The 13760-nt window shown below is 36.1% G+C and overlaps 1 protein-coding gene across 2 annotated transcripts in view; it reads right to left on the reverse strand.

The window, feature by feature from the left end:
* Positions 1-11587, reverse strand: part of stumps (DBB domain-containing protein stumps) — a 624873-nt gene extending 613286 nt beyond the window's left edge. Inside the window, exon 1 of one of the 2 annotated variants that reach the window (XM_069812506.1) lies at positions 10860-11587. In XM_069812506.1, the coding sequence (XP_069668607.1) occupies positions 10860-10872 (13 nt within the window). In that variant the 5' untranslated portion in view covers positions 10873-11587. Of the gene's footprint in view, positions 1-10406; positions 10493-10859 lie in introns of those variants that run through there. The other variant, XM_069812507.1, reaches the window with a different exon arrangement.
* Positions 11588-13760: the final 2173 nt, after the last annotated feature.

Here is a 13760-nt window from a genome sequence, read left to right on the forward strand (position 1 = left end):
TTCAGTTAATTTATTAAGAATTGTTATAACAAGGCACTGAAGAAATACATTAAAGTTCACCTTTATGATCATCATCTTCAGGTTGTGGGCCAGAAAGCAATTTTAGGCGGAAAGAAATTGCTCTTAAGTAGCGAGGTATATCATTCTCGTCTTTGAACTACTAGCATCTGGTTACAAGATTTTCCACTTGTTGATTGTAAAGGTATTTTCTGCTTTGTGGTTGTTTAATATTTTTATGTCCACCTAATAATTGTGTCACCAATACTTCCGTTTCATTCTACTGTTGTTTCAAATGTTCTATAAATCGCCATATATTTACATGGTGAGATATAATTAATCCTTGAAACTGAGAGTGGAATTCCTCCATAGCGTTGTTCGTTCGTTGGCAACCATTTAACACTAATTCATAAACATTCCACATTTCAGGTGGGAACTTAGGGAGGACAGCCCTCCTCCTTCCTCTTGCTAGCCTACTATTGATGTATGTAGTATCCACACATTGGACGAACTCCAAAATTTCTTCTTCAAAATTATCATTGAGGTTTACTACTAAGGATTTTGGAAGTCTTTCATTTCTATAACAACAAAAACATTGCTTTCATGAGTTAATCACTTGTGTGTTATCTTGGAAACATTCCCGTCTAGAGTTTTTTTCTCTCGTGATATTGCTTTCATACGTTTGCTCCCTTTTTAAATAAATATTTTTGTATAATGGCCCTTTTGCATTTTGGATTTTTTTTTTTTTTTGTCTATTGGGAATTTTAAATTTGGACATTTGTACTTTTGAACTTTTTGTTTATGGACTAAATATCATGGACGAACCTTTTATATATTTGGATCTTTTCGTTTGGACCTTGTCTCTAGGAATGACTCTAACGTGTCCATAAGCACATATATTAATTATGTATTATATTGTCTTGTATTGTAATATTGTATTACTTTGTATTGTATTGTATTAATTATGTTATATTCATAGCATTGTAGTAATTTTCTATCATACTGGTTGAGTGGAAGAGAAGGCCGAATGGCCTTAACTCTGCCAGTTAAAATAAACCATTATTATATTATATTATTATAAGATGGAATACAGACTAACATCTCGAGAACCAACAATTCGCATCCTCTGCAAATAAGTGGGTCAATATACTGTGCTTAGCCTATATACTTCACGACGCTGTCCCGAAACTGTTGAACGTAAGTCAACTATAAACTCTATAAACATAAACCATGCAGCAACTTTCAGGAAAGTCCGAGCGGAAGGAGGGTCCAGTGTGAAAACTTGTACGGATGTCCAGCAAAGGACGAAACGAGGGTTGGGTTCTGGGAAATAATGAGCCCAGCATGAGTCTCTTATGGAAGTGAATGGTTAATGTGCTAAGTAAGACGAAAAGCAAAAGAATACAGTGACAGATCCACTTGTCGCTGAATGCACTGCTTCTCACCAATGACTTTGCTCGTAACCATTCATTTCCTGAAGGACCAGCGGAGCTTCCGGTCGTGGCACAAGACAAGGTGTTCCAGCTGTAGCATGAAATGAGTTTCCACTACCGAATTCTCTTTAGCACAAACCTTCTTATTGTTTTCATGCCTCTTACAATAACACCAATAACACAAAGTTCACAGTTGGGGCACTGTTTTTCCTGTTCTATAGAATAGCAACAATACATCCGGGAAATCTGCTCTGCAAGAGTCTCGTGATTATTTGACCATTGTACTAACATAAAATGAGGGCAGGGGCGCCATTTCGCTTTTTGCTTGGGGGAAGGTAGAGACGTTTCAGGGAAGACTTCAGAGCGTACTCGCTTCCTATTTTCTCTGAAATAAACAGTTTTCCATGCGGTAAACTGGAGTATACTTGACCATAAAAAAGGGATTTAAACTTTTAAATCATGATATCGGATGCTCTGGAAATATTTTTTGTAGTTCATTATTCTTTTCTAAATGTCTTAAGTATTTCTTATTATTTCAAGTCACAAATAGGGTTGATTTTTTATGGTCAAGCTTACCCCACTTCAGATGCCCTGAAAGTATTTTTAAACTTCGTTATTTTTTTCTCAGTTTAAGTATTTCTTATCATCTTAAATCACAAATAGGGTTGACGTTATTTTTACGGTCAAGTTTACCCCATTTTATAGTAGGCTATCTACGTTCACTTTCCACACATACGCCTAGTTTTAACTTCTTATCCTACTTATACGACACGTAATTTACATGCGCTTGCTGTTAATATGACGTAGGTGCGAACAAATGAACACAATTCTATTGATAAAGAAAATTTTAGTTTTAATTAACAAAAAAAAAATATATATATATACTTTTATTAGCAATAGGTAACAATACAAATGTAGCAAAGGGTAAGGATTTGGTTCCATTAGTGAAGTCATTAACTTGGTTGTCTCTTATTTCTTAAGCGTTTATAAAAATGAAATATTTTAACGTTAAAGTAGAGTTTTCACGTTTTTCCTTTAGCAGTACTACTCAGTTATTAATTTATTTAATCTTAAACTGAAGGGCTTGCCCTCCCTGATCCACCTAAATGACACCTCTGGATGAGGGCGATCTCGCTGGCCTAGTGGTTATAGCGAGGTTCGCAGGTTCAAATACACTACCGGGGACGAGAGATGTTTAAAGACCGATAAAACCCTTAGCATGGTTTCCTCTTGAAGGGAAGTGAAACTGTAGGTCACTTAGCGCAGTTTTACGGCAAGGGAAAAAACCCGTTACTGATAGAAGTGATAGAGGGTTCCAGGCAAAATTCGTCGCCATTTAACGTCCACGATGAATTTCGACACTAAGCAACCTCTATGGCCGTGTGCACATTCTCGATCATCTAGCCCATTTATCAGCAATCACGGAAACATGGTTAATTCTTGACAATGATCAAGTTACAGATGCGGTGCACCGACATTTTCCCTCGATCAACTCAGTACCGTCAGCTGACGGTACGCTCGCTTGAGAAGAATCGTCTGAGCGCTAGGTTACCACGTATAAAACAGCGAACGAACGCACTCTCTGTCAATTATCGCTTCGTTTTTGTTTGTCGGACTGTTTCAAACATCCTCGCAGTTTTCAAATAACAAGTTTCAATAATCATGGAAGAAAAAAAAGAAAAGATCACCGAACTTCTCACAGTTCGACGTGGGAATTCTTTTAGAACTCGTCAGCAATTCTGCATCCATATTAGAGAATAAAAATAGGCCTACTGGCGGAAGTTCTCTAAGAGAAAAGCAGGCTACCTGGTTGGATTTAACCTCACAATTCAACATGAGTTATACGTGTTTACATAATTCCACATAATTTGTAACGTAATTTATGCAGTGGTTATTTCATATTATTGATAATAATTGGGAAAATTTCAGTATACGGATACCTCACTGACAATTATCTTGAAATAGGCTACTAAAAAGAGTACATTTGTATGTGTTTGTCGAATGCTCATCATCTTGCGTACGAAAATACACATTTCAGTGCCAATAATTTATTTGGGAAAATTTCAGTATATGGATACCTCGCTAACAATTATTTAAAAATAAAAAAAAAAGCAATTCGTCTGTGTATGTCGAATACGCATCATCATGCATACGAAAAGGAAGTTTTTAGTGCCACTTTATTTGGTGTGCACAAGGTTGGAATTTTGGAGTAAGAGGGAAAGGAAAGTTTCCTTGTTCTGAAATTTATGCATTTATTTTGTGTTCACAAGGTTGGAATTTTGGAGTAAGAGGGAAAGGAAGGTATCCATGTAATTTCTCTTAATTCAAGCGTAAATAGCCTAATTGTCCAAAACGTCATGTAGGTCCTAATAATTTCAAACGGCAAATCTATAGCTAATAAGTGATAACTCGCATTCTACAAAATGTTCATTTAGTTTTACTATATTATTACCGGCATAGAATAACTACTTTATTATTATGTTAACAAAATTGGACAGTTAGGCCTAAATAATATTTTGTCCTCAAGTAAAGTCCCGATCTTCCAAAGTAGAAACATATATAAAACATTAGTCTATTTTGAGAGGGAAAAAAAACATTTTTATTATTCATCTACAAACTTACTCTTTCTACAATAACACCATTTCCGCAGTGATTTGCGTGTTCAAGATAGGCTACATCATTTCATCTTCAATTCCATCAAGTACGTCAAATCGTGCCGCCATTTTGGTTTTCTCGACTTGACCATGTTCAATTCAAGATAATCGGTCCCACACCCGTGATCAAATTTGATCATCATCAACTCGCTTGTTTAACTTTGATCGAGATTGATACTCCGCAAATTGGCGTTGAAGATAGTCAAGTGCCGACTTAACCATGGTCAAATTTTAATCGAGAATGGTGCACACGGGAACTACTGTTGAAACAGTCGTTACTTTTTATTTTTACAAGGGTTCTACTGTTAATACTGATGCATATACTACCGCTTTTCTACCGCTACTTCTGCTCTGTTTTCACTTCCATTACTACTACTATTATTACTTTTATTCCCTTATCGTTATTATTTCTTATAGGTAAATAAATCCGCGGCTCAACAGCCCATTAAGAGCCAGGGCCACTGGCCTCACGTTCACATATCTCCGCAGTGGTGAATGATCATCCAATCAGAATGGAGGTGTCGTGTGGTTAGCATGATGATTCCCCAAGCCGTTATAGCTCGTTGTAGTAACCGGATTTCGCTACCTATCGTAGCTCTCCAAATGCAACAAGATACTGGGTGGACACCGGTCCCATACATTGGCCGAAATTCATGAGGAAATTATTCTTCCCCCATGAGGACTTGAACCAGTGTGCATTCCGTAAGACGAGTTTAGGCATGATGTCTTAGACCATGACGCCACGGCGCGGGACTAATTCTTATAGGCCTATTATTATTATTATTATTATTATTATTATTATTATTATTATTATTATTATTACAGTAAAACCTCCCTAAAAAAGAAACGCGATCGTTCCAGATTTTTTTTCCGTTTTTACAGGTTTTCTTTTTACAAAGGGCAAAACTAAGACTAGACTACTGCAATATGCTCACTGTAGGAAGAACACAATGAAGAAATAATTTGGAATAAAAGTTACAAAATACATGCAAAGTGAATTTTATTTTCATAATTATTAACTTACATAATTGCAGCCCCTCTCTCTCCTTCTCTCTGCGCCCTAGTTTCTTAGCCCCACATTTCTTTCAAAGTGCATTGCCGCGACTTTTTTTTTTTTTTGAAGGGAACGTTGTAGGATTTCCTTCGCGTCCTGCATCAATTCAGAGTGCAAATTGCGCCCTGACCCATCGGTTGTGTAACTGAAGTTGTGTTTGGTGGAAAATAGATTAACTTCACGTTAGGCAAATCAATCCTTGGATGGCAAGTAGCATTGTCTAAAAACAGTATGACCTTACGACCTTGACGTTTCACTGCTCCATTAAAATTATGAAGCCACTCCTCCATGATAGTACTAGTCACCTAGGCTTTTTCATTAAATCGTACAGTTTTACTTTATTCGCACTGTTATTTAACACTGTTTTGGCATATTAACACAAAACTCAGAATAAATAAACCGAAATGTGAAACTAAACTGACACTACACTACAATTATTCACAGTTTTATTCTACTCGCACTGTTCTTTATCACTGGATTGGCTTGTTTGCACAAAACTGAGAAGAAATGAATGAAAATGCAAGAGAGTTGGAAGAAGTAACGGTACAGGAAGTCAGTAACCTGCCCGGGTCCTTGACAATAAGCACAGAATGGTCGTGGCAAGTTACCTGGTTGAGGTTTCTTCCAATCCAATATTAAGCAAATGCTGAGTAACTATCGGTGCTGGACCCCGGACTCATTTCACTGGCATTATCACCTTCATTCCATTCAGACGCTAAATAACCTGAGATGTTGATACAGCGTCGTTAAATAACCTATTAAAAAGTAGTAGTAGTAAGGTAACGTTATCCTCTTGCGGTGGCCAAGTGGTCAGACCATCAGTCTGTCACGCAGGCGATCCGAGTTCGGTATTTCCTGCTCGAAACCTGAGTAGTACACGTAGCGAACTTTGGTATAATCAGCCGGTGTGGGTTTGGGAATGCGTCGAGCTTGAGGGTTAGCTCAATAGATTTAATAAGGTCGCAATGCCTGGTATTGGTGTCCCTCTCCTTCAAATTCAAATCGATTCAATTCAAGGTAACGTTATTCATATCATCAAGGGGATACCCTTGATATTCATTTTTGTAAGAGGCTGAGTGAACCCCAGGGCCGAAAGGTTTATATCAGTGGAAGAAATTCATGATCCCATCAAAAATCGAACACGCGACCTACCACCTGCAGTACAATGCCTAACTTCGACACTACCGCTCTCACCAATAGTAGTAGTAGTAGTAGTAGTAGTAGTAGTAGTAGTAGTAGTAGTAATAATAATAATAATAATAATAAGAAGAAGAAGAAGAAGAAGAAGACGTTTTTATAGCCTATAGCATAAGTGTAACATAAAAAAATTCTGCATACGGTACTATTTCAAGATGATATTGGCGACAATGTAGATGGATAGTCTGTAAAAAATACAATATAAAAATAAAACAAGATACAGGGTGATTCACGAGGAGTTACCGCCACTTATGGAGTTTGTTTCCGAAGACATTTTGAGCAAAAATTGCCATATAAACATGTATTCTAATCTCAATACTTCTGAGTTACACTAATTTGAAGTTGTTTGTAAAATACCATTATTCTTTAGTTTTAAGGGTAAAAAAATATTACAAATAGAGAATGAACTATTCACAAGTATAATTTCTTCAATTACCTAGTATTCTGAAGCTAAAAATATGTTGTGAATTCCATAGTTGCTCCCATAGAATTTTTTTCGATTATCAACTAAAAATTAAATTTTTCTTACGCATTTATAACAATTGTTACAAATCACGCCACACTTGTAAATTCTTTAAGACTGCACATTAAGGATGCAGAATAAAACTGTAAAGAATCAAGTTCCTAAAGTCGTATGATTTGTAACAATTGTTGTGATAATTGCATAAGAATTATGTAATTTTTAGTTAAAAATTGAAAAACAAAATCTGTACAAAGCAATTCATAACACATTTTTATTTTCAGAACACTAGCCAATTAAATAAATTACACTTCTGAATAGTTCATTCCCTATTTGTAATATTCTTTTACCCTTAAAACTAAAGAAAAATAGGTATTTTACTACCAACTTCAAATTAGTGTAACTCTGAAAATAATATTGAGATTAGGACACATGTTTATATGACATTTTTTGCTGAGAATGTCTTTGGAAATAGGCTCCGGAAATGACGGTAAATCCTCGTGAATCACTCTGTATATTACTAGTGTACTCAAGAGACTTTTTTTTAGTCATTTATCGATGACGTTTTATCAACTGCTATGGTTATGTAGCGTCTTAGTGAAATGAAGGTGATAATGCCAGCAAAATGAGTCCAGGGTCTAGCGCCGCGAAAGTTACCCAGCATTTGCACGTAATGGATTGAGAGAAAAACCCCCAAAAAGTCTCAACCAGGTAAATTGTCCCAACCAGGATTTAAACCAAGGCTTGCTCGTTTCATGATCAAACATGCTGTTTCTCCACATCGGTTTACTGAGAGACATTTTACGTCCCCATTATTCATACAAGACTTATCGGAATTCAATTGAGATTCACTGCTTATGTTCAAAATACAGTTAGTAAAACTAGGTCATAGCACTTCTTCATTCCAATTGAACTGAACTTGTCAAGGCCCTTGACATTACTTCTTACCAGAAGAAGCTCAGTCAGTTGGCTAACAATTTGTCACCAAAGCAGAAAGAGGCCATGGGGCAGTTTTTCTCCAAATGCTTCCGTTTCCCTTGCCGTTCTTATCCTATGCTATGGCTTCACCGTCAGCTGAACAAAACGTAATATATTTGAATAGCCTCTGCAGTTGAAGAAAAGGATGATAAGGGAATTCCGATATGTCACACGTTGTCTCGAAGATGTTGAATCATGTCATTTGAATGAATAAGTGAGTGGGTTTCAAAATTCTCACCGAAATTGGATTATCTCTAAGCTGACTGAAGTTGTTACATGCGTATGAACTGATATTTTACAATCTATTTTTTGTAATCTATAATTCAATCTAATAATCGAAACTTACATCAAGTTCAGAAAAATTACCAACTGTGTACGCATACATTACAAAAATATATTACACATGGAAATCTAGACAACATTATTTTCTTCACAATAACTTTGTGTAAGGAAGTATACAATCATATGTATATCAAGTAAGAAAACAACGAATGTCTCCATTAACTGAATAAGTAATGAATAAAACTGAAAATGCACATGAGTGAAGTTTATGAAATTAAGATAATTACGAAATAAAGCAAACCGACATGAAATTCCTCCGAAAATAATATAACAAATAAAAAATGAAAGCATACTGAGGATGATATAATTTTTTACTTCTGAAAAAAATAAACAGAGATCACTGGATAGTCTACATTAATAGAGTGCTTGAAAAATAACATTTCTACACAGATTATTAAAAACCAACCTAACAAAAAAAAAAAAAACAAACAAAAAAGAGGCGTGATCGACCGCAGGCATAAATTTTACGGTTAAATTCTAGATCTATCAATCCGTATGACTACTTAAGCCATTATTCCACGCATTAACATGAATATAAAGCTACATGAAACTATCAATTAATTATTGTATATTAAAAATCCCAGTAAATGGCATACGCATTTACAAGAATATAAATGTACATAAACATAAGACTCACAATTATATTCAAATTCCTGTAGCTAAATGTCTCTAAACCTACATCAACATAAAACTCGAAATTGTATTCATATCCCTGTAAATATCAATATGGGCTGAGAATATGAACTTGCATAAAACTCAATTACTGTATCTTCAAATTCCGATAAATATCAAACGCATTAACAAGCCTACAGTGTCAGGTAATCTGTGGCGAATCCTCGGCCTCATCTCGCCAAATAGACCAATCATCTCGCTATCACCAATCACATCGACGTTAAATAACATAATATTTCATACAGCGTCGTTAAATAACCAACTAAAAAACATTAATACAGTACAAAACTGCATGAAATTCGTAAATACTCTATTTTAAATTTCGGTTAAAATCTTACGCATTATAATACAAGTTAAAATATATAGACTTATATCAAAGTCGCAATTACTATATTTCAAATCCCGATAAATATCATAGGTCTACTCATTAATATGAATATAAACCTACATAAATCTCGCAAATTATTCTGTATTTCCCTGTAAAAATCATACGCAGTGTCATGAATATAAGCCCACTTCAAAGTCATAATTATTGTATTTCAAATTCCAACATCATACTCATTAACATGAATATAAACCTACGAGTACAAAAAACTCTTAATTATACTGCACATTATTTCAAATCCCTGTAGAAGTCATACGCAATAACATGAATATAAACCTACGTCAAAGACATAATTATTGTATTTCAAATCCCGTTAAATATCATACACATTAACATTAATAGAAGCTTACATAGAACGAGCAAATGCTGCATTTCAAATATCATTGGCATTAACATGAATGTAAACATTGGAAACATACATTAAACTCAATTTAGTATTTTATTTCAAATTACGGTAAATATATGAAGAGTCCACTGCAAGAATGATGGATGTCACTTTCTTGTCGAAAATGAACCAAGACTGGCAATGCATAGCTTAAGCCATATAGAATGTACATACAGAGTTATATGGCATTAACACTGATTGTCATTGTCCAATAATGATCGGAAAATCACAGTTAAGCTTTGAGCGCTAAGCATTTCAAACTTTCAATTGCTTCTCCTGCAAAATGTATTCCAAATGACATCCATCATTCTTGCAGTGGACTCTTCATACGCATTAACATAAATATAAGCCTACATGAAATTCGTAATTAAGTTACTGCATATTCAAATTGCTGTAAAATCATACACATTAACATAAGTATAAAACTATTAATTACTGCATATTCAAATCACTGTGACATTCGCATTAACATCAATACAAACATACATGAAACCTATAATTAAATTCAAATCTCGGTAAATCTATTAAGTGTAATTCGTGGTACAAAATGATTTTATTACAAATTTTATCGGGGCACTCCATTATTCCATTTGTACCATTTTCCATTTGACATCATCCGCCAAACTAAACAGATGAACAAAACTGTACCTAGTACCTCTACGGTGTTCTATCGGATAATGATAGATATAAAAGTAACTCATCCATGAGAGGTAACTACGGACTAGAGGATGTCTCTCTCTCTCTCTCTCTCTCTCTCTCTCTAAAAACACACACAAATGAACATAGCACTACATATAATGTGTACTTATAATTTCGAAGAACATGAGGAAAGAAAATTTTGTTCCATACCTGCCACCCTGAGGATTCTCGAACCGTATCACAACAATCAATACACATGCACTACGACACAAGCACAATTTGATGTGGGATGCACCGTACTACTACACCATCCATACAAGAATGACAAGTCGGGGGACAGAGAAGTATAGGTTTACACCTGTGCGACATCCCTCCCCCCTCTTGCCCCATTGTATTGTTGAGGAAATCTTCAGCAAGAGGGAGGCGACGTCAAAAGCTTCCGACAGGATGAATCTCTGGCCACGGTTCAACACACCGTAGCGGAGACAAAGATAGAAGAATACAAACAAAACTCACAAATCTCTGTGCAACTGCCCCCTCTACCCTTTTAGGAACTACCGAAAAAGGTCGAGATATGTTTTTAAGATTCTAAAACACTCTTGAGATACCCCGTGTAGGGGTTACCTAATTATTTATGATGTCCCTCTCGGGCTCAAAACTTACCGAGAGCTTCCATTGTCTTCAGCTGCTGTTGATGACAGGAGATGACGAGCGATGATCGGTCTGTCTCACGTAGATTCACTAAGATGACGTGATGTATCTTCTTTCTTTTGTTGTACTTTTTTTCTACAGCAGCGTCCGGCGTTTGGTTTCCATTACAGATTCAACAGTCGTACCCAGATGTACTCCTCTCTGTACTTTTGCAGCATCGCCATACAAGAACAAACACTTGGGTGACGTCTCTGAATAATAATCAAGATATTAGTTTGCTAAGTGCCACTGCATCCGCGTGTCAATACCATTAGTTGCTGTCAAGGGTGGGTGCAATAAAACTGGCACGCGTTAGACGGTGTAGTGATATTTTTGGTTCCATGTTGGATGTTCGCGATTTCACAATTGTAACAATATCCTTTTTCCTTGAAAATTACGGTGATAGATGTCAATTCAACACCAATATATATGCACCATCAATAAAAAGTGAAATTTGTAAACACACACTTCTTACAAATTTCGGCACTTCAAATAGAGTAACAGAATTTACTGGTTAAAGTACCAGTAATGAACGCAATTTGAACACAATCACAGAATTTGAACAAGGCACTGTTCAGAGCTGGATTGTTGCCGTCTCGATGAGCACGTGCGTGGGTCGGACGTCGCGGACTTGCGGGGCCTCCTCCTGATCCTTGCGGCCTCTTCGACTAGCCCGCTGGTAATGAGGAGAGGGGAGCCACTCTTCCGCTCGCCAGCCTTCTTCTTCCCCGCGAGCCTGCCTCTGGCCAACTCTCAACTTTTAACAGTACCAGATGATGGAGGGGATCTAGCAACCCCCTCCTGGCTCCCTGTCTTACAAAAAGAAATATTTTTTCCCTCTAATTTTGCTGTGTCTACTATTACTGAAGATGTTACAGATTTACAATGCTATGTCTCCCGAGCTGCAAACAAATACCGCTCTGTCCTAATTCGTGTAACTGTTTTGATGTATTATGACTACAGTACCGGTAGCAATTTTTCTCTCGTGAAGGAAACTCATCCCAGTAGCCTCCAAAATTCAACTGGCGAATACACTCCTGAAGTTACGAAGCTCAACCCAAGACGCGTACTCTACGTCACCCACCTCATCTGTACCTTGCTCAATGTTTTTATGCAGAAAGAGAACAGAGGTGGATTGGCTCTATCAGTGTGTTTCGCAGTGTTCGGACGTTTCATAACGTCTTCCAAGCATGAAAATAGTTTTAGAAAACGTACATTTAACGATAAATTGGAAGACGGGGAGGGGGGTTGTGTGTGTGTGTGTGCGTGCGTGTGTGTGTTTTAATGGGGAGAATGTTAGATATTTAATTTGTTCTAAGATTCTTAAGGGTATCTTACAATACAACATGCGTCATTACTTATCTAGTCACAAAGCTATTATACTATTATTATTATTATTATTATTATTAGTAGTAGTAGTAGTAGTAGTAGTAGTAGTAGTAGTAGTAGTAGTAGTAGTAGTAGTAGTAGTACAGGGACATCATTTTATTTTTACTAACATTTATAACATTAACCTGGCTATACCTTTGGATCGGCTGGGAACCGGAAACACCGTTTGCTACCCTCTTCCACGACTGAAGTTCGATGATACTGGCGTAAAATACAAACAAATCACTTTACTAGGTATAGGAGGGAAGAAAAGTAGTTCATCCATTTACGTAAACTAGGAAATATCGCGATTTTGAATTTGATCATTTTCATTAGGTTTTTGTTTAATAAAAATACAGTACAGTATTAATAATAAGTGTTTTCACTCACGAACTGAGCTGTCCATGCGGACGTATTCATTATGCAATGTATATTATATTGTCTACAGCACATTAGCATACACTATAGAGAATGAAGTTAAATTGAAAAATAATCATAATATGGATATTTAAACACAATTTTGAAAATGACTGCCCTTAATTTCGATACAGGCTTCAGTTCTAGTGTGCATATTATCGCACTGTAGACGATTGTACCTAATTCCAATTACCAGTTTCGTCCTTCGTACTAGTAACTCATGTTGAAATAATTCTGTACCTACTCCATAAAAGAGTACCTTACGTTCTGTATATTCAATGTTCACTTCTGCCCGATCCGAAAAGATAAAATTACTCAGACACACTATCGACTGTCCGTCCAAGTGGTCACGTCGCAGGGTCGTACAAAGGGGGGAAATCACGTGACAGTGTTTTTACTTAACGAGGCTCTTTTATTTAAGTTGTGTAATATTACGTAGACGTCAAATTCCTAACAGAAATTAATGTTCTCAGAAAACAGCTAAGACAGCCCAGCCACTAACCTTTACAGAGAGGTGAATAGAAGCTTGTGGGGGAAACCGGGATGTGACGTAGGCAAATGGATGACAGTACCTGTGCGAAAATGATTCAATAATAAATGCTCTTTCGTCACTGGAAACGTGAACATATTTTTGAAACATACTGTTTACTATGACCGTAAGGCTACTATGACCGTATATGCGGTCTTGGATCTGTGTGGAGGACGGTTGAACTTCATTAGTAGAAGGGGTGGGAGTGAAGTACATTAAAAACTCAGGTGTAATAAAAATTGAAGTAAAAATAAAATGATGTCCCTGTAGTATTATACACTTAAGTTACACACGTTCTAAATTAATTTATTGTGAAGAAATATATAAAACTATTGGTAACAGTAATAAAATTAAATCAAAGTAAATGTGTTTCCATTGTTTACTGCATAGACACTATAATTATTATTTTTTCTTTCATTTTAAGGGGTCTAAGATTCTAATGTTTTGAGAAATTTAAAAAACAAGAAAATATAAATAAAAACCACACGACAATCCAATCTCTTAAAAACGAATACGGCTTATGGCTTATGAAGCCGTTTACAAAAGGAGAATTTGTAAAT

The sequence above is a fragment of the Periplaneta americana genome, chromosome 16, assembly GCF_040183065.1.
Source record: "Periplaneta americana isolate PAMFEO1 chromosome 16, P.americana_PAMFEO1_priV1, whole genome shotgun sequence".
In the NCBI taxonomy this organism is placed as follows: Eukaryota; Metazoa; Arthropoda; class Insecta; order Blattodea; family Blattidae; genus Periplaneta; species Periplaneta americana.